The sequence below is a fragment of the Onychomys torridus genome, chromosome 23, assembly GCF_903995425.1.
Source record: "Onychomys torridus chromosome 23, mOncTor1.1, whole genome shotgun sequence".
Lineage (NCBI taxonomy): Eukaryota > Metazoa > Chordata > Mammalia > Rodentia > Cricetidae > Onychomys > Onychomys torridus.
The window spans coordinates 3,790,694-3,813,200 of record NC_050465.1 but is presented as its reverse complement, the minus strand read 5'-3'; the positions used below and the strand labels follow the sequence as shown (position 1 = coordinate 3,813,200).

Sequence of the window (22,507 nt, the reverse complement as noted above, 5' to 3'; positions counted from 1 at the left end):
TAGAGCCAGTACAGAAAGGTGCAGTCAAGGCAGATGGGAGGGAGAGAAAAGGACGATGGTGTGGCTCTGGAGGAAAAACAACTCTTTCATCACTAGGACTAGTCAACAGTTAGGTGAGATGGGTTCTCATGACTAGTCAACAGCTAGGTGAGGAGGTGTGTTCTCATGACTAGTCAACAGCTAGGTGAGGAGATGTGTTCTCATGACTAGACCACAGGTCAGGTGAGGAGATGTGTTCTCATGACTAGACCACAGGTCAGGTGAGGAGATGTGTTCTCATGACTAGACCACAGGTCAGGTGAGGAGATGTGTTCTCATGACTGGATCATAGGTCAGGTGAGGAGGTGTGTTCTCATGACTGGACCATGGGTCAGGTGAGGAGATGTGTTCTCATGGCTGGACCGTGGGCCAGGTGAGGAGATGTGTTCTAATGGCTAGACCATGGGCCAGGCAAGGAGATGTTTCTCATGGCTGGACCATGGGCCAGGCAAGGAGGTGTGTTCTCACTGAGAATTTCAAAAGATAAGGAACTCCAAAGACCAAGAAAAATAGGTATTCTTCCCTAAACCAAGTAGACCTCAAAATATCTCCCTGTAGCTAAGACAGCTTGTCAAGATCAGTGGTTTGTACAATGAAAAGCATTGGTTTTGGGGAGACCCTTCATGCATTTCAGGTCAACAGAATAAGACTTGAGTCATAGTGACCCAAGGTTGCTTCATTACAATTCCAACTTGAGTCTGCAATATTGCCAAGTGGGAGTTTGTACTGGTTATATGGTTATGTTGTTGTTGTTTTGTTCTGTTTTGCTTTTTGTCAACTTGACCCAAGCTAGGGTCATCTGGAAAATGGCAACCTCAGTTGAGAAAACACTTAGGTGAGTCTGTGGGACATTATCTGTTTTTAATCTTTAAAAATTATTTATGTGTATGGGCATTTTGCCTGCATATTATATCTGTGCAACATATGAAAGCCTGGTACTCATGGAGCTCAGAAGAGAGCATTGGATCATCTGGAAGTAGAGGTATTGATGGCTGTGAGCCACCATGTGGGTGCAGCCAGCTCTTAATATTCAAGACATCTCTCCAACCCCTGGAACATTTCATGATTAATGATCATGTTAGAAGGCCTAGCCCACTGTAGGCAATGCCACCTCTAGAAAAGTGGTCCTGGATTATATAAAAGAGCAGACTGAGAAAGCTGTGAGAGCAAGCCAATAAGCAGCATTTCTCTGTTGCCTCTGCTTTAGTTCCTGTCTCTGGGTTCCTGCCTTGGCTTCCCTTAACTGACTGTGATCAGGATGTGTAAGCCTAATAAACTCCTTTCTGCCCAAGTGACTTTTTTTCATCGTGTAGAGAGTTCCTATACCTCTACTTGCTAACTTCTAACATCAGGGAACACATGACTCCTCATACCATCCCAACTCTACTCCATGGAATTTAGAGGGTTGAAAAATGAATTCCAGACTGGAGAGATGGCTCAGTGAATAGTAATACTTGATGCATAAGAACACAGGCCCTAGCTTGGATCCCCAGCACCCACATAAAAAAACCAAGCATAACTCTGTGTGTGTTTGTAACTTTAGCATTGGAGGATGGAGATAGGTAACTCCTGGGAGCTTGGTGGCTGGCTAGCCTAGCTAAAACAGGAAATTTCAGGTTCAGTGAGAGACCCTGCCTCCAGGAAATAAAAAGTGATAGAATAGGATATCCAATGTCCTCTTCTGGCCTGCTCACACATGTGCACAGGCATGTACATCTGCTCACACATGTATACACACATAAAATTCCTGCACTGTTCCTCATTCTGGTCTTTGAAGACACATTAGTCAACACAAACAAACAAACACACACTACCTCCTCCAGCTCCCCACTGGGCCTTCTCACCACCTCCAGTTCTTATGGAGTATTTACAGAAAAGACAGCTCAGAAAGGAATCATGCTAACAGAAAGTCTTTCTTAGCCAGCAACTGCATTGGGTGTTTGGGATCCCAGGGCAGCACTGAGCCTTTCTCAGAGTGAGTTTTCAAGCACAAAAACCATGTTCAGGGTTGACACACTTCAGTTAACAAGAACAGTTAGCCAGAATTGGAACTATAGAAGACAAAAAGCAAGTTAGTACATATTGAGATGTTCCAAGAACTATACGGACTTTGATGAATTAGGCCTTTGTTTTAGTTTTGGCAAGTGGTGCTGTGTATGCGCTGAGTCTAACAGCCTGAATGGTGCTTCCACTGAGTCAGTTGTGCTGAGGTCTGCGGCCTATTACATCCCCACTGGTCTTAGTGAGTGAGTCAAATCATGGACTCATCCTGTTTTAGTTTAGGATGCAGGGCCTCACTGTTAATCACTCAGAATAAAGATTAAAGGCCCAGCCAGTGCTGATAGCAGAGTGGTTATCCAGGGGGACCAAGAGAACAGAGACCAGTACTAATCATTTCCCCAACCATGGCAAGATTTTCTCTAATTACTCCTGATTGATTAGCACAGAAACAAAAGATTTTTCTTCCAAAGACATACATAGTTTTATGTATCTCATGAGAAATCTAAGCCTCTCCAACTTTGTAGGACCATTGCAAGGGAATCTAACTGTTGTTTTAATTTAGAAACTGAAACTTTCAATACCTCTAGGTCCTGATCAACCTATCTACTTAGTTTAGAAAACATAAGAAGAGGCACATTTAGTTAAGCCATTAGTATATGCCCACCAAGAAGTCTCAGAGGCCCAGTATGTTATCCATATGAATTAACCCTTAAGGCAGACGAGCAGGTATCAGAATAAGTGGAGGCATCTAGCTTAAAGGTTTTGGATATTAGACAAGTTTTGGCCCCTTACAAATCCTCTGATGTTAACTTGAACTGCCCCCAGTCATGCCGAGTCTTGTCAGTCAACAGGCTGACAGTCTGGTTAGTTCCTGTCCCTGTGTTGTATGAGGGCCAGGTGTCTAAGCATAGGCAGCAATGCTGGTTGATTTCTGGCTGGGAATGGACAACTCTCTCCAGGGTCCCTTCCTGAGGCACAGAGTCTGATTCCCTAGGATTTTCCTATTTCTGAAAGGCTAGAATTTTTCTAAAATATTTTTTTTTTTTTTTTTTTAGGAATCTGCAGTTTTATTACTCCAGTTCTTGCAATGGAAACTCCTTTGTTTCTAGCAACCAGGGGGCCCATCACAGGGCATGTCTAGGATTGTAAACTCTGTATTCCTATCTCAAAAGATAAATGCCCATATCTTTTCTCCAGACATCTAAAGTAGGTATCAGCAAGTAAAAATCAATATGAATTGCTGGTCTGTAGTCACACTAGCTAACACCTTTCCTGTATCTGACTTCCTCAGTTCCCAGGTCCAGGCCTGAGAGCCATGGGGGTTGGACCATAACCCTGTATTCAAACCAAACACAAGTCTCAGGAGGCGGAGGTAGAGGGGCAGGGAATGGAAGGGTCTGGGGCCCAATGAGACCTTCTTTTCAGCAGTCCCACCATCTGGAGACAGTCCGTTTGGCAACTGCATCTGTGTCTTTCTCTTTGTTGACCTGGGTGAGGTGGATCCATGGTGTGATGCCAGCTACCTTCACCACCATAGGAGTGGAGAGAATCACTGTGTAGAGTCCTTTCCAAGGGGGTTGTAGTACCCCTTTGGCTACCTGCCTGACCAAGACACTATCACTGAACTGGAATGAGGGGGAACCAGTGATGGACTCAGAGGTTGGCTGAGTCTCTGGAGGAGTCAAATGAATAGCCTTTATGGAGGACTGAAGTGCCTGTAGGAACTTAAGAAATACATGGTTTAAGAGTTCTGCCAACTATTGGTCTCTGAGCCTGGGAAGTAGTGGAGGAGGTCTTCTACATACAATCTCATAAGGGGTAAATCCCTCCCTATATGGAGTGCAGTGGGCTGGGGCAAAGCAAAGGAGGCCTATCTAGGAGACTCCAATGAAAGTTTTGTTAATGTCCTGTGTATTCTTTTAACCTGGCCAGAACTCTGAGGTCTCTATGCACAATGAAGTTTTTAATCTATGTTTAAAGCTTTAGCTATTAATTGAGAGGTTTTGGCTATGAAAGCCAGGTCATTGTTGGACCCCATTGCTAGGGGGAGGCTAAATCAGGGGACCAGTTCCTGGAGGAGCTTTTTAGCTACTGTTTGAGTAGTTTTAGTTCAGGTGGGGAACACTTCTACTCACCAAGACAAGGTATCTAGCAAGTACTTTTTCCTCCCCCAGCAGGCCAGATCTTGGTGAGTCAGTTTTCCCAGAGTTCACTGGAGTGTTGGTCTCTCATTTGGACCCTTCCCTGGGTAAGGGCTCTCTGTTTTGGATTCACTTGAGCACAAACTTGGCATCTGGCTGAGACATCCCATGTTAGGCTATCCAGTCTAGGTATAACATACCTTCGTCTGAGCCACTCAGAAAGTTTTGTGGACCCAGATAAGTAGCCTGGTGAAGGTCTGTTACCAAAATTGCTGCTAGTTGTTTCTGGGAGAATGATCCTTCTTCCCTCTGGTGTCCTCCATCAACCTGTCCGTTCCATCTTTGCCATGGAGTCTCAGGCAGCTATCACGCAGCAGAATATTTTAAGGTGTGTGACTTTTGTTTACATTGAATTTGTTTAACTCTGTGAAGCTGTGTTACTGTGCCTGTCTAAAACACCTGATGGTTTAATAAAGAACTGGCCGATAGCAAGGCGGGAGAGAGGATAGGTGGGGCTGGCAGGCAGAGAGTCTACATAGACAGAGAAAACTGGAAGGAAGGATGGAAGAGCTAGCAGCCAGAGGAGGAGGACTCCAGGGGCCAGACACACAGCTGCACAGCCAGCCACAGAGAAAGAGTAAGACTTACAGAAATAAGAGAACAGGGAAAAGCCCAGAGGCAAAAGACAGGTTAAGTTAAGGAAAGCTGGCTAGAAACTAAGCCAAGTTGTGCTGACATAAGTAAAAATAAGTCTCCATGTGTGATTTATTTGGGAGCTGAGTGGTGGGCTCCCAAAACGGAGCCATAAAACCCCAAAAAACATAAGTATCAGGTTGCATGTCATCAGAGTATCAATAGGCCCCACTGGCCTTAGGGTCTTGTCAACAGCCCAGCAGGTGAGGCCAGCAATTTGTAAGGGAAATCTAATAATCACTAGGAGGGCCAAGGTTTTTTAATGTCCCTTTTCTGGCAATGAGAAGCTATTTCTATTGCCGTGAAGAAACACTGTGACCATAGCAGCTCTTCTAAAGGAAAACATTTCATTTGGGTGGCTTGCTTACAGTTCAGAGATTTAGACCTTTATCATCATGGTGCAACGTGGTGGTGTGTAGGCAGATGTAGTGCCATGTAGCCAGACATGGTGCTGGAGAGGGAGCTGAGAGTTCCTACATCTTGACCTGCAGGCATCAGGAAGTGGTCTGAAGACTTGATCATATATGAGACTTCAAGCCCACCCCACAGTGACACACTTCCTTCAACAAGGCCGGATCTACTCCAACAAAGCCATACCTCCTAATAGTACCACTTCTTAGGAGCTTCTGCAAGACAACTGCATTCAAACTACCATACCATCTGAGAGCCTGGGTCAGATCAATCAGTTCTGCCCTCTGGGCTGAGGTACCTGGCTTGGGCCCAAATGATTTTGGTTAAAGTAACCACTGCAGTTCCTACATACCTGTTTTCATCTTTTATCTCCTGACAGTCATGGACAAGCACCTGCATCTGTAGAATATTATTTTAAGATGTACTACATTTGTTTATGTTGTGGAACATTTGTTTAATGGTGCAAAGATGTGTTGCATTCTTTTTTAAAAAGATTTATTTATTTATTATGTATACAGCATATATGGCTGCAGGCTAAAAGAGGGCACAAGATCTCATTACAGATGGTTGTGAGCCACCATGTGGGTGCTGGGAATTGAACTCAGGACCTTTGGAAGAGCAGTCAGTACTCTTAACCACTGAGCCATCTCTCCAGCCCATGTTGCATTCTTTTATGCTGCATTTGTTTAACTCTGTGAAGCTGTGTTACTGTGCCTATCTAAAATGCCTGATGGTCTAATAAAGAGCTCAACAGCCAACAGAAAGGCAGGAGAACAGATAGGCAGGGCTGCCAGGCAGAGAGAATTAATAGGATAAGAAATCTGGGAGGAAAAGAAGAGAGATCAAGGAGTAAGAAAATAAGGAAAGGAGGATGCCAGGGACCAACCACCCAGCTACACAGCCAGCCATGGAATAAGAGTCAAAGTAAGATATATAGAAGTAGAGAAAGGTAAAGACCCAGAGGCAAAAGGTAGATGGGATAATTGAAGATAAGAAAAGCTGGCAAGAAACAAGCCAAGCTGAGGCCAGGCATTTATAATTAAGACTAAGCCTCTGTGTGTTTTTATTTGGGAGCTGGGTGGCAGCCCCCCCCCCAAGGGCAAAAACAACCAACAATAAGTAGCAGAATTGATGGCAATGGGTTTTTCAAACCAGACTTGAGGTTGGGCCTGGCACTGGGACACACAGTCATTATACAGCAAACACACTAATGCTAATCAGAGGGCGGCCTGAACTGTGTCATGGGGTACGGTGAGTATAAGATCTTGGCCCAGAGTTAACTTGTTTGTTTTCTTTCATTAAACTAGCAGTTGCCACCATAGCTCTTAGACAGATGGGCCATCCTACAGTTACAGGGTCTGTCCTAGGATTTCTATTGCTGCAATAAAATACCATGACCATAAAGCAAGTTGGGGAGGAAAAGGTTTATTTGACTTACATTTCCCTATTGCTATTCATTATTGAATGAAGTCAGGACAGGAACTCAAACACGGCAGGAACCTGGAGGCAGGAGCTGATGCAGAGGCCATGGAAGCATGCAGCTGACTGGCTTGCTTCCCATGGCTTGTTCAGCCTGCTTTCTTATAGAATCCAGCTCAGGGATGGCACCTCCCACAATGGGCTGGGGTCTCTCCCATTGATCACTAATTGAGAAAATTACTTTACAACTGGATCTTATGGAGGCATTTCCTCAACTGAGGCTCCTTCCTCTCTGATGACTCTAGGTTGTGTCAAGTTGACACACAAAACTAGCCAGTGCAGAATCCAATCATATAGGGCATTTTCATGGCCCTAAAGATTTAGTTAAAACCCTCTTTGTCTAGAAATTCTAGGGCTGGAGTAGAAGTCAGAGCTGTTTTTAAAGCCTCACATGCCTTTTGTTTAGTTTCAGTCCAGATTAGGGGTACAGGGCCCTCCTTTGTGCTGATGTATAGAGGCCTTGCTATTTCCACAAACTCTGGTGTCCAGAGGCAGAAATATCCAGCTGCACCTAGGAACTATTGACCCTGTCTCTTAGTCTTTGCAATTGGAATCTGAAGAATGCAGCAATCCTATTCTGAGACAGGCTCCTTTTGCCTCCCTTCAGCTGGTAGCCAAGATAGGTAGCCTTCTACAAAGTTGGGCTTTCTTAGCCAACATTTTGTAGCCCAAGATCCCTAACTCTTGCAGCAGACCCTCTGTGGCCCTTTTATAATCTATTTTCCCATGAACCTCTGACAGAAGGGCAGGAAGTCTGCATTTAGTGTCTTTAAATCCTGGGGCAACCTGGTCCAGGTATGTTGCCCACTGTATCCTCCCTCTGGGTCTGTCCATTTAAAAGCAAAGATGGGTTGACTCACCTCTGCCAGTGGGAGGCTGAAGAACACATCTTACTGGTCCAAGACAATGTATACCTGTTTCTTTTGAAGAATCAGACTCCTGAGAACCAGAGGTCCCAGGTTTCTTTACAAGCAGGAGAGGTGTGTTTCAGGGTGACTGGAAGGGCACCAGGGTGACTGGCAGGGCACCCGGATGCCTGTCTCTTCAAAGCAACATGGACTGCCTTTCCCCTTTTGTAACCAGGGACATTGGGTATTGTTTAATCTGGACGGGGTAGCCGGAGCTTGACATTGGGCCAGTTCTGCGGGGGTTGGTTTCTCCTAACAGAGGATGAAATACCAAGATTTTGCTGGATATCTATAAGTCTAACTGCATCTCATCATCAGAGAAGGTGATGGTGGCTTTCAGTTTTTTGCAAAAGGTCTTCTCCCGATCAGTTCTGTGTTGTTAAAACACCCTTTAAGCTACCTCCAGCCACTGGAAACTTTTTATACCTTTAAATTTTTTTTAACTTTTATAACTTTTTTCTAATATCTAGGGCCAACTTGGTGGCAAAGGAAATCTTTTTAACCATCACCTTTAATCTTTCTAAAAAGTGCCTAGTGAAACTGTTTAAAATCTCCTTGGTCAGTATTGAACAGAAGGGAAAATTTGTTCTGGCCAAGCTGGTTGTCTGGCAGCAACCCTCCTGCATAGCCCAGTGGTCGTTTTTGGGTTTTTGTTTTTTTTGTTGTTGTTGTTGTTTGTTTGTTTGTTTGTTTGTTTTCCTTCAGAGAATGGTGGGTTTTACAGATCATTGGTTGAAAATGAGTTGTAAGCTATGAAAGAGAAAGGAATAGAACTTTCTTTTTTCCTTTGGGATCAGCCCAGGGAACCTTCCTCCCTTCCTAGGGGCTTCCTAGACCAGGCTGGGAGCAGAGGGAATGCTCACCTGGGGGAACTATTTCTCACACTCCTGTGTGCATTCACTTAGATGGCAAGGTGGGGGGCCCCTGGATGAAAGGCCAGGCCCTCTCCACCTCTACACAGGGACCAGTCCTGACTGTGAGCAGAAGTCCAACAACAAAACAGGCAAGTGCTAGAGTGGGAGAGATGGAGGGTTTTGGTTTTGTTTGTGGTCTTTCGTATATTTGTTTGTTTTGTTTCTCTGGGTGATCTGGTAGAGTCGAAAGGATTCTGGCTCCCAATGACATGGGGCACAGGTCTTAAGCCAGGGGGTTCTCATGCCAGAGAAAGACACTGGTCAATACAGAGAAACATCTGACAGAAACATGCAGAAAGACACACAGACACACACATACAAACACAGAGATACAGTAAAGACAACCAGAGGTGGCCACCACATATTCATACACCTGGACAGAAGGATCCACTGATATCTCACATGGATTCTGGACAGTGGATCAGCAGCCATGCCTGACCTCTCCTATGTGTCCAAACAGAAGGTACTTTAACCAGACTTACTTCCAGAGGTGATAGACCAGGCAAATTTATAATTTGTTTCCCTCTGGGGTGGAGATGTCAGAGCCCTCTGAAGCATTAGCAGCAATTAGGGAGCTCTGAGGACCTGGAATATCCAGGTTGAGCAACCTCTAGTATTGCTACCTGGGGGCCAGCCTCCAGCAGTGCAGGGCTCAAAGGAATCCATGGAGTCAGCTCATACTAGACTTTTCTCTCTGAGGGGGTTAGGGAAGAAGGCACACACTCTCTTGATGGTTTCCTTCTTTATTCTTCTGCATTCTTCCTTCTGTGTTCTCTGTTCTCTTTTCTTATCTCTATCCAGAAATGTCTCTTCCATCTCTCTTGGTGTTTTCCTTCTCCTTCTAACTCTCTTGATGTTCTCCTAATCCTCTCATTCTTGATGTTTTCCTTCTAACTCATTCTTGGTATTTTCCTTCCAGCCTGTTTTAACTCTATCTTTATTCTTTCTCTTATAGCTTATGTATCCTAGAAAAATCTTTCAGGCAATATAAAAATTACAATGTGGTTACATTCTGTTTTTCAGATAAATGATTACAATGAATACAATTTAAAAAACAGCATGTTTTCCATATCCCTTACATGTTTAAACATTTTACATATTACAGGTGAAAAGCAAATTATCCCAAGAATCAATATACATTCATACTCAAGCTTGTTATAGATTAAAAGTGTGTAAGCAAGGAAGATATTCTTTCAATGCTGCATTTTAAGATTACAAAGAACGGACCAAACACTTTATTACTTATCTCAAAAGGTATGAAAAAATCTTAAAAGAATCACAAATCTAAACTTTTCTATATGAAAAAGAATCAGTCAGCTACTTCAAATCTTTAGGGTGCATACTCACTCATCAATAGTTTTTTATCAGGAGGTTGAGGGTAGAGCAGGTATAAGGAATTAATTATCACCTTTGGTCATCTACCAATCCTAGCAAGAAAAGCCTAGTAATAACTGGGCTGCTTTGCTCTAGTTCCCTGACCTTAAAAAGTTCCTCACTCAACTATGTGCCATTTTAAAATTTTAGATTGTATTCTTTGGTTTTTTACTTCAAAGTTATTATCAAAACATCTGATCTAACCTGAAGTTATTATAAGGTTTTGTTTCAGTTAATGATACATACTAGAACTTGTGACTAAATCTTTCAGCATTAAGATTAAGTGAATTTGAGCCACCCTGGCTCCTGGGACTCAGTTGTTTTCCTTGATCATTAACCTGAACTGTGATCTATGCATCTCCTTAGGTGAAACTCATAGTCACTAGCTGTATGAAATCTTCTTGTATATATTTTTATTCATCAAAACTCTGTATAAATGAACATTATTATTATTATCAATTAGACGGTACAGCTTAGGAAGAAATCATCTTCATAATAGTTCACAGGTAAAAATACCCAATAGGATGGGATGTTTACATGAGATAAACATGCTACATTACAGGCACTGGGGATCTCCCCATATCCATTCACACCATGCCAGATACCAGAGAAAGATGTCAGCAGCAAACATGTGAAGGCACAAGCAGAACAACAAAAGACACTCTGGGGTCTGGGGTCTTGGGGCCTTGCTTATCTAAGATTCATCCATTAGAGATTCTGCTATGAACCACAGGAATATGAAGTAGAAACTCAGCTGTATATAGCAAAGCTATACCTGGAAGAATCAAGGAATTCTTCCAGAGGAACCCAAATCTCAAGGAGTATTTGGTGTTATTTGGCTTTTAATATATCAGCTGTTTCCTGCTATGAATTCATGTGTGCTCTCATACTAACAATGTATTTATCTGAAATACCTCTCAAGCATCCTAAGCCAAAAGGTAGACAGAATAAGCTTTTCAGACCATCCGCTGAGCTGAATTAAGGTAAACACCCTGAGGCACTGCCTGTCCCCTGGGCCTAGGAGTTAGATGCATAGCTTGTTTCTTGTGCAAATGAAGCTCAGATCTCCATTACTCTCACAGCCCAAGAGGCATTCCAGAGCAATTGACTCAGAGCAAAAGGCTTTTTGCATACCAGGTGCAATGAAGCCATGAGGCAGGTATCCTAGTTATGAGCAAAGTTACCCCCACTGGACCAGAAGGTGGCAGGGCAGAGTTTGCAATTGTAGGGGTGTTGAGACTGGGTCGTAGGAAAAGCAACAGGAAGGAAGAAGGATGGAGAAGAACAAAGATGAAGATTAGGATGGAGATAGAAAAGAACTTAGCTAGAGTTAGGAGAGGACAGGAGAAAAAGGGACAGAGAGGAGCTAAGTATGAGTACAGAACTGAAACTGTGTAGACAGAATCTTGCCTCAGAGGAATAAAATAAATGGGCTGTAGAGCTCAATATACTTAAGATTCTTTCCCCTCAGATTATCCCTGCTGTTTGTTGTGTCTTCCCCAGGACTCTTGTAGAAATCTCCTCAGGGCAGGCCCCTGATGAAATGTCAGTAGGATTTGCCTCCTAGGGGACTGACACCCTGAAATCAACTGTCATCTGCTGCTCCTCTGATATGGCCACTGGCACTCTAGGACCCAGTGTCTCAAGGTCTGGTCTCTGGGTTCTCGCTGGATCTTCCAGAAATGTTGTTCATCACAGAAGACTGCTCAGACTTGGATTAAGCAGCATTCTCAGGGTGAGCTTTTAAGCACAAAAACCTTGTTCTAGGTTGACATACTTCAGTTAACAAGAGCAATTAGCCAGAAACAGAACTACAGAAACCAAAAAGCAAGGTTAGTACGTTTTGAGACTTTCCCAGAACTATATGGACTTTGATGAATTAGGCCTTTGTTTTAGTTTTGGAAGGTGGTACTGTGCATATGCTAAATTTTACAGCCTGGATAGTACTTCCATCATGGAGTCAGTTGTGCTAAGGTCTTGGGGTGTACTAAGATTTGGGGCCCTGTTACACTGTGATCTTTCAAGTCACATGTTTCTGGTAAAAACAAACAAACAAACAAAAAACTTCCATATATGTTGACTACATGCCTGTCAAGTTCAGTTAAGCATGTTTTCTATTGCCCATTTTGGATTCAGGTGTAGAACATGGCTTTGCCCTCTGGGATCTTCAGATACAATATACAAATGACGAATGGATTAGAACCAGAAGTAAATGTGTTAGCAATTGGTGTGTAACAAAATTCTCAAAATGCAATGTCTGAAACAACAAATGATCTCTGTTAACAAGTTGGGTCATGCCTTTCTAAATACAACCAGAGTCACTCATGCTAAGGGCTTGCTGTTGGCTGAGAAGATACAGGGGTTAAGGCACCAAAAGCACCTGAGTTCACTCAGGCAGTTCTCATGGCAATGCAGCAGGATCCCAGAGAATAAGAATAAATGAGAAGTTCTGGGGTCTGAACTTGGAACCAGCCCCAATTCCTTCTATCGGCTAAGTTAAGTCAGGACTCCAAGAACAAACATATGCCTCACTTTGAGAGAAAGAGATTCAAAGCTATACTGGAAGAACCCTCACTGTCAGGGGGGTAGAGATAGAAGCCATATTTTAAAATGACACACAGCTTGAGCACACAAAGCATGATAAGAAGCAAAATGCCAAAGCTGGAAATAAGGCTCAGTGGTAAAAGCAATTACTGCACTTGTAGAGGACCTGGGTTTGAGTCTCAGCACCCATATAACAGCTCATAAACAACTGAACTCCTGTTTCAGGGGATCTGATGCCCTCTGATGGTCTCACAGGCACCTGCATACATACAGTGCATGTACATACATGCTAGTACTCACACACATAACACAAATTTTTAAGGGGCTGGAGAGATAGCTCAGGGATTAGGAGCACTGGCTGCTCTTCCAGAGGACCCAGGTTCAATTCCCAGCACCCACATGGTAGCTCACAACTGTCTGTAACTCCAGTTCCAGGAGACCTGACACCCTCACACCAATGCACATAAAATAAAGTTAAATTATTTAAAACATTTAAGAAAGCAAAATGTCCTTTAATTAATTGTCTATAGAAGACACTAGGACAATGAGGTTGTGAGGAATCCATGGGCTTTGTTGGTTTTCCAGGTAAAAATTCCTATTATTTTTCTTTCAGATTATGACAATGATGTTAGATTCACATGTAATCATTCTTTTGTGTTGCTACCCCATTAAGTTTTCCACCTTTGTTTCTTTGGATACTAACTAGAAACGAAGAAATGAACCTAAATGTATAGTTTATAGACATCTCATCTTTATCAGTTAATTGCTTCTTGTGTTTCCTTATAGAAACATGAAGGTAATGTAGAGGGAAAATTGATAACAAGAGTGAAATCATTACTCTCCAGAAGTTGGAAGAATCATTAGAATTGCCTAATGGGAAAATATGGAAGAGAATGCCAGAAAAGGCTTACAGTGCTGTAATATCTGTGGGTAATTTTAGGGAAGAATCAGAAGAAATTGGATATACTCTGTGTGCTCTGGGACTTAGAGATGATTGGCTAATCAGTTCTTACGTTGATCCATCTGGAGTTGAGTTTTGCAGGATGGCACATAATGATTTGGTTTCATTCTCCTACATGTAGGTATCCAGTTTGACCAGCATCATTTGCAGAAAGGTGCTGGCTTTTCTCCCATGTGTATTGTTGGCTTCTTTGTCAAAAAATATGGTAGCTTTAAATGTCTGGACTTACTTCTGCATCATCACTTCTGTTCCATTGGTTAATGTGTCTGTTTTAATGTCAGTACTATGTTGCTCTTATTACTATAGCTCTGGAGTATTAACTTTAAATCTGCTATTTCCCACAGTATTTTTATTGTTCAAGGTTGATTTGTCTGTCCTGGGTCCATGTAAAATTTGATTAGTTTTTCAATTTCTGTAAAGAATTGCACAGGAATTTTGATGGATTGCAATGAATCTATAGCTTGCTTTTGGTGAAATGGCAATTTTCTCATTATTTATCCCACCAATCCACAAACATGAGAGGTCTTTCCATGTCCTGGAGTCTTCTGTTTCTCTTTTCAGTGTATTAAATGTTCATTGTGTAAGTCTTACACTTCCTTGGTTAGATTTATTCCAAGATATTTTTGAGACTATTGTGAATGGACTTATTTTCAAGATTTCTTTCTTGATATGTTTTTCATTTGTATATTTGGAGTTGTTAGCCACTGAGATTCCTCTGGACCCCCAAATATTATAGGCTATTGCTGATGCTCTTGTTTACCTTCCAGAATTTGATAGTAAGATACTGTTGCTGAAAACACTACATACTTGAGTCACAGAAGACAAAGGACTCAAGCTGGCACCTTCCTTTCTAGAAACCCCACCCCTTCTGGCTAATTTTGGATGTGATGGGAGGTACTATGTACACTACCAGGGAAAAGTAATCACCAATCCTACCCCAACTATGAACACTTTGAGTTACAATAATGACTAGCTAGGTAAGACATACTCAATAGTACATGAATGTCATGGGAGTAACCAAGCACTTTCCAAGCCCCACTCCATGAGTTAAAATTCAGGTCCAAGATCCTGTGGCTAGACAGCTGATAATTCTAAGAGAGAGCCTTCTCCTACTGCCCTACTAAATGGACATAGCATTAAACTTGCTCCTAATGACTTGTTATACCCATAAGATGCTCTCTCAACCCTCCTCAGAGAATCTTTTTTTAGTAGATAACACTTAACACAAAGAACCACAACTGGTCAAATGCAGTGAATAAAAGATGTTAGGATGTTCAGCTACAAAGAGGACATCTGTATCATACATCTTCCTTCCAAGGCTCAGCAGTTATTGTGGAAGGGGGAACAGAAAGATTGTAAGAGCCAGAGGTGATGGATGACTACAAAAAAAATGATGTTTCCTAGACACAGCAAGGCATTTCCACATAAGAATTCAAAGAACTTTGCCGCGGACTGGATCTCAGCTAGACCACCAGACCGAGGGAGAACGGGGTGAAGGTACTCAGGATAAGTGGGATTCGGCGAGTGACAGACAGCCACAGACACGAGAGTATGTTGTGAAGCTGCTGCAATTTTACTCAGACCAAGCAGTGAATTTTATACAGTTATTTGAGGAAACATGGCAATCGGCCAGTAGGGTGATAGACATAGAATTAACAATGTAGTTACACAATTTTCTCAAAATGATTAACAGATCTCATGAGTATAGCCTTTACTTTTTCTTTTGTGTTTCCTCATCCAGACAGAGAACATTGTGGCCCTAGCTGTAGTTTTTCTTCTACACCTTTGTTCTGTATCAAAATTAAACCCTTTCCATCATTGTTTTAACCATGGTTTCATTTGTGTGAAAATATTTTAACCTTTGCCTGTGGGTGAGAAGGCACCAGGGGGGTCAGTACCTAGCTAATCTTTCCATGAACTGTAACTTATCCCATTCTGTTTTCATACCATTATGATTCACCCATCAGTTCCCATGTACGTCATAAGCTCCCGTAAAAGGTAATGGCTCTAAATAATTATTGTATCTAAGATTAAAGTTAGGGGGTTGCCACCATCAACCCTTGATGAGAAACTCTATTTGTCCCTGAATAATTCTTATAGGAATGGCTAATTCCTGTAACTGCTTCCTCGCAGCTGCTGTCGGCTGCGCGTGTGGATTGCCTATGAGTGCCTGTACCTTTACTTTCATTCTCTCTTCGCTAGAATCTTCGTCCTTCTGAATCATAAGTTCTTTCTGCTCTAAATCATTCATGAATTCCCCCAAACTTTAGGGACCCTCTTGAACTGTTTGTCTAAGAGCTTGAATCATAGGTGGAGGTATTGAAACCACTTTTGAGGAATCATTACTCTCTTTATGGGGCACATCAGGAACATTAAGAGTTAACTTCCTGGAATCAAAACACAAGGAAACAGCAATAATTACAGCTGCAAAGAGAAGAAGGCAGAGTGCCAGCCAGCCTCTGCAAGCAGATCTGCGTGGTTCCGTGTAGCCTGGCACCTTGATTCAGGCAGATTGATGAGGGGTCGCCGGGGGCATAGACCTGAGGGCCGCGAGCCCCCCTTTCCCACATAACTACCTCATCCAAGGCATTTGTCACGCGGGCGACACCGTCGTGGGCGTGGCAGAACTTAAGACAACATGCATGAGATGTGAGCAAGCTCAAGCTAGACAAAAATCCCGGCATGAAGATGGGAGGTGAGCATGAACTCCCACCCCTAGCTGAGAAGCTATTGGCTATTGATAACCATGGGGAGAGCAAGAGTCTTTTTAAGGGTGTGACTTCTGGTGGGTTGGTCACACTCCAGGATATTTTGGGTAACATAAACTGTACTTGACAGATTTTTTAAAAGTAAAACACAAAGTTGAGTAGGTAGGGAAGCGTATTGGATCTGGGAGGAGTGGGACAGGAGAGTGAATATGATTTTAAAATCTGTAATAAATTCTTAAAGGATTAATTAAAAAAGAAGAGAAAATAGTTTCTTTTTTGTGGAGAAGATCTTAAAATAGAAATGCATTAAGGCTATTGTATGGATGTTAGTATACACTTTTAGCCAAATTAATAGTGTAAATCAGGCACAAAAACTATCAGAACATAATGTTTTGAAAATTGGACCTGGAGAAATCACTGAATGGGCCAGACCTGAGTTCAAATCCTCCACACCCACACAAAAAGTCACATGTGGCCACATGCTTGCCTATAGCCCCAGCACAGTGGGTAGGAGATGGAGACAAGAGGATTCCTGGACTTTGCTGGTTGACAGCAGAGCTCCAGATGACTCTGGCCTCCATGTATGTGCACACACATGCACCCCAGCACACATGTGCATGTAGTTCCTCCTCAAACACAAACAAGATTTGAAAAAAGTTTGCAGCCTGGCCAGGAAATAAAAAGAAAGGTCATGTATAGTTGTGACCAATGGTAATAAAAAGAAAGAGAGGCAGGTTGGGGATTTAGCTCAGTGGTAGAGCACTTGCCTAGCAAGCACAAGGCCCTGGGTTCGGTCCTCAGCTAAAAAAAAAAAAAAAAAAAAGAATGTGGTGCACAATGGTGAAAAACAGAAACAAAAGGAAGAGAGTTCATTGAGTCAGAAAACTAGGAACAATGCCTCAGCCTTAAGGGTGTTGGTGAAGTCTTCAAGGCTACCACTCTTACAGGCTCAGAGACACGGAAATCTCATTCTGTTTCAATGCTTTTTCAGAAGTGACTTCAGGAGAGAGATCCAGGGAGCGTGATGTTCCCACGGCCACTCAGGATTCACTTCTCTGCATCCAACCAGCCTTCATTCCATACTTGCCGGCAAAAGACCCAAATTCATCCATGGGATACTGGCTTTTATAGTCATGCAGAATGCAAGTTATGGAGTTGTGGAGGCTTCCACCAGATCCTAAAGCCTGGGAAACCAGGCAGAGCTGCCCAGCCAGATTTGAACACCCAATACAGTAGTGATATGTAGTGGAGCTGAGGGAGCCATAATAAAGACCCAAAGAAGGAAGAGATGCTAGCAACTTGCTACATCTGTGAGTGAAAAGATCAGGAAGTGTGAAAAAACAGTTTGAGAGGGCAGATATGTGGGATGCAACTTCTGAAGCCAGAGAAGTGGAAATGACCCACATCCCACCACAGTGTGCCCCTGATAACAGACAGAGATCTTTGGGTTTTTATGTTTAGCCTTTTCTTGTTTTGGGGATGATGTCTCTTTTCGTTTCTTCATGACTCCTTTTCAGAATAAGAGATGTTTACTTGATCCCTGGCCTCCAGTGGATGTGGTTTGGTTTGGGGGTTGTTTTGGTTTCTGAGTTTTTGGTTGTCTCTTTTACAAAGGCCCACAAGTGACTGTCCTGAGTTTTGATGAGACCTTAGACTTGGAATTCCAACCTGTGATAGAACAGTTGACTTTGAGGCTGGCTTTAGACATAGAACTAATCTATGAGCATTTTCTTTTTTCAGACAAAGTTTCTCTGTGTGGCCCTGGTTGCCTTGGAACTTGCTTTGTAGACCAGGCTGACCTCAAACTCAAGAGATCTGCCTGCCTCTGCATCTCAAGATTAATCCCCAGCATTAATCTATTTTTTTTTTTTAATTTTGAAGTGGACATGAACCTTTGGAACTAGGGTCAGAATATATAGCTTGAATTTGGAATGCCTCTGAAGGGCCATGTGATAAAGGCCTGGTCCCCATGGTGTGCTATTGAGAACAGGGGAACCTTTTGCAGGTAGGGCCTTTTAGGAAGTCCTTAGGTCATTGGAAATTTTCCTCAAAGAGAACTGTGATACCCCAGACTCCACCCCCATTACTGGTTCAAAATATAATTCCTGGTTTGTTCATTTATATGCTACTGCTATGACATGAGACCTTCTGCTACGTCACCAAACTGAGTCAATGCAGGATCACCTCTGAACTTCTAAGCCTGTAAGCTAAACAACCTTTTCCTCTTTATAAGTTACTTGCCTTGGGTGTTTCATTATACCATTGCAAAACTGACCAATGCAGAATGTTATAAAAAACCCTTAGGCATATCTAGGATATCTTCACTGTTTCATGTGTATTTAATTTATGAAAACATTACCCATGTTAATAAGCTTTCTGTTGCTGTAATAAATACCTATGATGTAGCAGCTCATGAGCAAAGGTTTATTTTGGGCTTGTTATAAACGATTCCATCCCTGGTCATGTAGCCATGTTGCTTTAGGACCTGTGCAAGACAGGAGAACACTCAGAGAGAGTCCAGAAGCTTCTTATTCCATAATAGCATGGGAAAAAGAGAGAGGAAGGTGCATGCCAACATCTCCTTCCAAGGAACACCCCCAGAGACCTAACTGTCTCTTAATGGTTTCACAACTTCTCAGTGGTGCCACAGGCCAGGACTAAGCCATCAGCAAATGCATCTTAGAAGATTCAGAATTGAAACTAGGGCAGCAATGATGTGTTCATCTAATTATTCTTAATCAAGAAAACCTTGGGAGTCAGATAGCAGTGTAAGAACCTGAGTGATCAGAGAAGTGACTAGTGACCTCCTGTCTCTTTCATTCCCCATCCAAAAGGGGCCACGACCCTCTCTCAGCCCCACCCTAATAATTCCTGTGTCTATCTGGCCTCAGTCCTCCAAAACCTCTATAGTTAGTCTGGGTCAGTTAATAGCTACCTCCATCCTCTGATTCACAACAAACTTTACTGTCAGTCTCAGAAGTGTCAGAATGTCATCAAAATATCACAGAACACAGCAACAGTGGTGCATCTGCATGACCTGCATGAACTGCAACTGCATTAATGAGCAATGCAATTACAGGTGGTTACTCTCTTGTGTGTATGTACACGTGTGAATCTCTTCTGGTTTTCAAGTTCTGTGTCCCAATCATGTAGCACTTTTAGAATTAGAGTATACACTTTGACAACAAATAAATACAATACCAATGGAGAAAGGAATAATAAACATAATTTATGTGAATTTATTAATAAGTTCTTGGTTTGGGAAACACTACAGGAGACGGACTTGCCTAAGAATATACTTTGGTTTCCATCAAATAAGCAATGATTATCATTTCAAAGACAGGGCCATCAGTTCCATCATCCTTTCTCCCAAAGCTGCAAAGCCCATGTTGCCCACAACACATAAGGACAAACTGACTAGCACTGCAGAAGGTGACAACAATCTGAGAATCCAGGCGAGGAATCTAATGACTGTGGGGCTCTCATTGAATACAGAGTGCCAAACTTTCTGTAAGCTACCAACAGATGGCAAGCATTGTCCATACTTTCCCTGATGGGTGTGGCCAGCAATTAGAAATGTTTTTATTTTAAAAATGTTCTGGATGTGTAGTGGATGGCTAATTATTTCCCAAATAAAAATAAAATAAATTTAACACCGATTCTGTTTTCAAGTGTCAAACTGATTGGAGAATGAACCAATATTTTCCTCTTCACTTCCCACCTACTTCTCAGTGGGTCTTGGATTTGTGTGATTTCTTAACTCGTCCTTTTTTCCCAAAGCATTTTCGGCAGCCATAGGCACAGCACTTAAAGACAATGAAGACCACTGTCAACACGATGGCCAGGAGGAAGCCGATCACATCTAAGGAATGGTATTGGTACCAGGTGAGGTCATGGGCGGCTGGACGCAGGTGTGGTGCCCCTTTGTTCCTCATCACATACTCCACCCAGAACACAGCCAGGTCCAGAGGCTCTATAGGACGGTCCTTGTGAAGCCTGGAGAGACGCATGATGTTCTCCTTGTAGCTGCACACAAAGAAAGTGGTTGTTAGTGCCTGGAGCATCCATGGAACAGACAGCATCCCTTTAGGCTTGACTTCAGTCAGGAAGAGAAGCATGCTTCTATTATAATCAGAAAAGCACCCACCCACCCACACACTTAATCAATATCTCTAAAAAGGAGGAGGAGAGATAGATGGTGAAATGAAGAAAGAAAGGGAGGAAGAAAGAGAGAGTATGGAGGAAAGAAAAAAGCAAAAACAGTTATTAATATTTAAACTTCATTTTCTATTTTTTTGCCTTTTAGTGATTTCTTTGTAGGGAAATTATACCATTTTTATGGTAAAAATGAAGGAAAAAAAAGGAATCAGCTATAGATGAAAGAGCAGTGTGGTTTGAATGTTTCCCACAAGCTCATGTGTAGGAACTTTGGTCCCCAATGCAAAGGTACGAAGAGGTGGTAGAACCTCTAGGAAGAGAGAAGCTATTGAGAGAGACCATGGCCTTTGTCCCAGAGCTGGAATCTGTCACTGTGAGAGTAGGATGTCTCTTGTGTTTTGTCTCTTGCATGTACACATCCTTTGCAACTCCAGGTTTCAACCATGTGAGGATGCAGTGAGAGACCCTTACTAGATGCAGCTGCCCAACCCTAGACTCTCCAATAACTTCTAGAACTGTGAGCCAAATAAACTTTAACCCTTCATAAGGCATGTAATTCTGGGTATTCTGTTATTGCAACAGAAAACAGACTAAGGCAATGTGTCTAAAACTCTTTACATACATATGTTCATAAGTCTGCACACACTGATTAAATCTACCACTGGCCATCATTTCTTCTTATAACATTTTGTGATATTGCTTTTAAGATTTAATTTTATTTTTAATTGTGTTAATACGTCTGTCTCTGTGTGAGTATATATACATAAGTGCAGTGCCCCTGGAGGCCAGAAGAGGGCATTGGATTCCCCCAGAGCTGGGAAACAAGCTCAGGTCTTCTAGAAGAGCCACAGTGCTCTTAACTGCTCCACCTCCTACCTTTTACATTGTTGTCTGGGGTTTTTGTGGTTTGCTTGAGTTTGAATGGTCGGTTTTGTCTTAAGACAGAATCTTGCTGTGCAGCCCGGCTGGCCTGGAGCTAACTATGTCGCCTTGAGCTCTTCTTGAACTTGTAGCAATCCCCCTGTCTCCGTCTCCAAAGCACTTAGATTACCAGTGTCTGTCTATGCTGGTTTTTCCATAGGTTTTAAATAAAATAGTTCTGGTAACCTTGACAGCAATAAACTAAATTTCAAGTAGAGACAAAGTGACCTCATGGTGTGCACGTGTGTGCACGTGTGTGCACGTGTGTGCACGTGTGTGTGTGTGTGTGTGTGTGTGTGTGTGTGCATATGTTTATATAGTAACTCACAGGCCATAAGACGATGTTCTGCTCTGTCAATATCTACTTTATTTCTCTGAGACCAAGTCTCTCACTGGATCTGGAGCTGGTGGCCAGCAAGCACCAGCAGTTCTCCTGTCTCCCTTTCAATGATGCTGAAGCCTGGCTTTTCACATAAGTGCTGGGATTTGAACTCAGTTCTCAGGCTTGCACAGCAAGTGCTCTTACCTACGAAGCCATCTCTCTGGCACCACCATTATGCATCTTTTAATGGAATATTTCCCTCTTTATGGGATCTTAGAGATGAGATGCCTATTATGGTGACATTATTTTTAACTAAAGATTTTAAATCTAAGGAAAGTAATAATTTTAACAAACTCTATGTTAAAATACAAAGTCCTGTTACAAGTAAGAATAATCCCCACATTGTTTATGTATAAATCTAGATTTTTTTTTATGTATCTGTTGTTGTGCTTGTGTTGATTGGAAATATTGCAGACATGAATACAAGTTGTTTGTTTTTCTTTTTCTTTTCTGTTACTTACCTCTTGTCATTGATGACCGCTTTTAGGGCATTTTCCAAATCATCAGCAGTCATTTCAAGGACATTCAGGGTGATCCCAGCTCCCCGAGTTTCCATGCGCTTGGCATTGTCCATCTGATCGCCAAACAAGGGCATCATCACCATGGGAACGCCATTGCATATTCCTTCATAAATACCATGGGAGCCAGAGTGTGTGATGAACGCACGAGCCTTTGGATGACCTGAAAAGTACAATAGAGAGGAACACTGAGTTCCTCAGTCTGACAATGTCTAGATTCTGAACCCCACCCCCAGCACTGTTATCTACATGTGACCATTGTAGAAACTCTGGGGGTGGGTGGGGGTGGGTTGATGTATGTGATGTATCAGCCATAGTCAAGCTAAGCAATAATTTAGAATATTAATGCCTGTCC

General features: G+C 42.5%; 1 protein-coding gene across 3 annotated transcripts in view; it reads right to left on the bottom strand.

The window, feature by feature from the left end:
• Positions 1 to 19,661: 19,661 nt before the first annotated feature.
• LOC118573473 (UDP-glucuronosyltransferase 1A1) overlaps positions 19,662 to 22,507 on the bottom strand; it is a 76,815-nt gene continuing 73,969 nt past the window's right edge. For all 3 annotated transcript variants that reach the window (XM_036173803.1, XM_036173805.1, XM_036173804.1), the window contains 2 exons: positions 22,096 to 22,315; positions 19,662 to 20,199 (listed from right to left, as the gene is read on the bottom strand). In XM_036173803.1, coding sequence (XP_036029696.1) covers positions 19,902 to 20,199; positions 22,096 to 22,315 — 518 coding nt within the window. In that variant the 3' untranslated portion in view covers positions 19,662 to 19,901. The remainder of the gene's footprint in view (positions 20,200 to 22,095; positions 22,316 to 22,507) is intronic.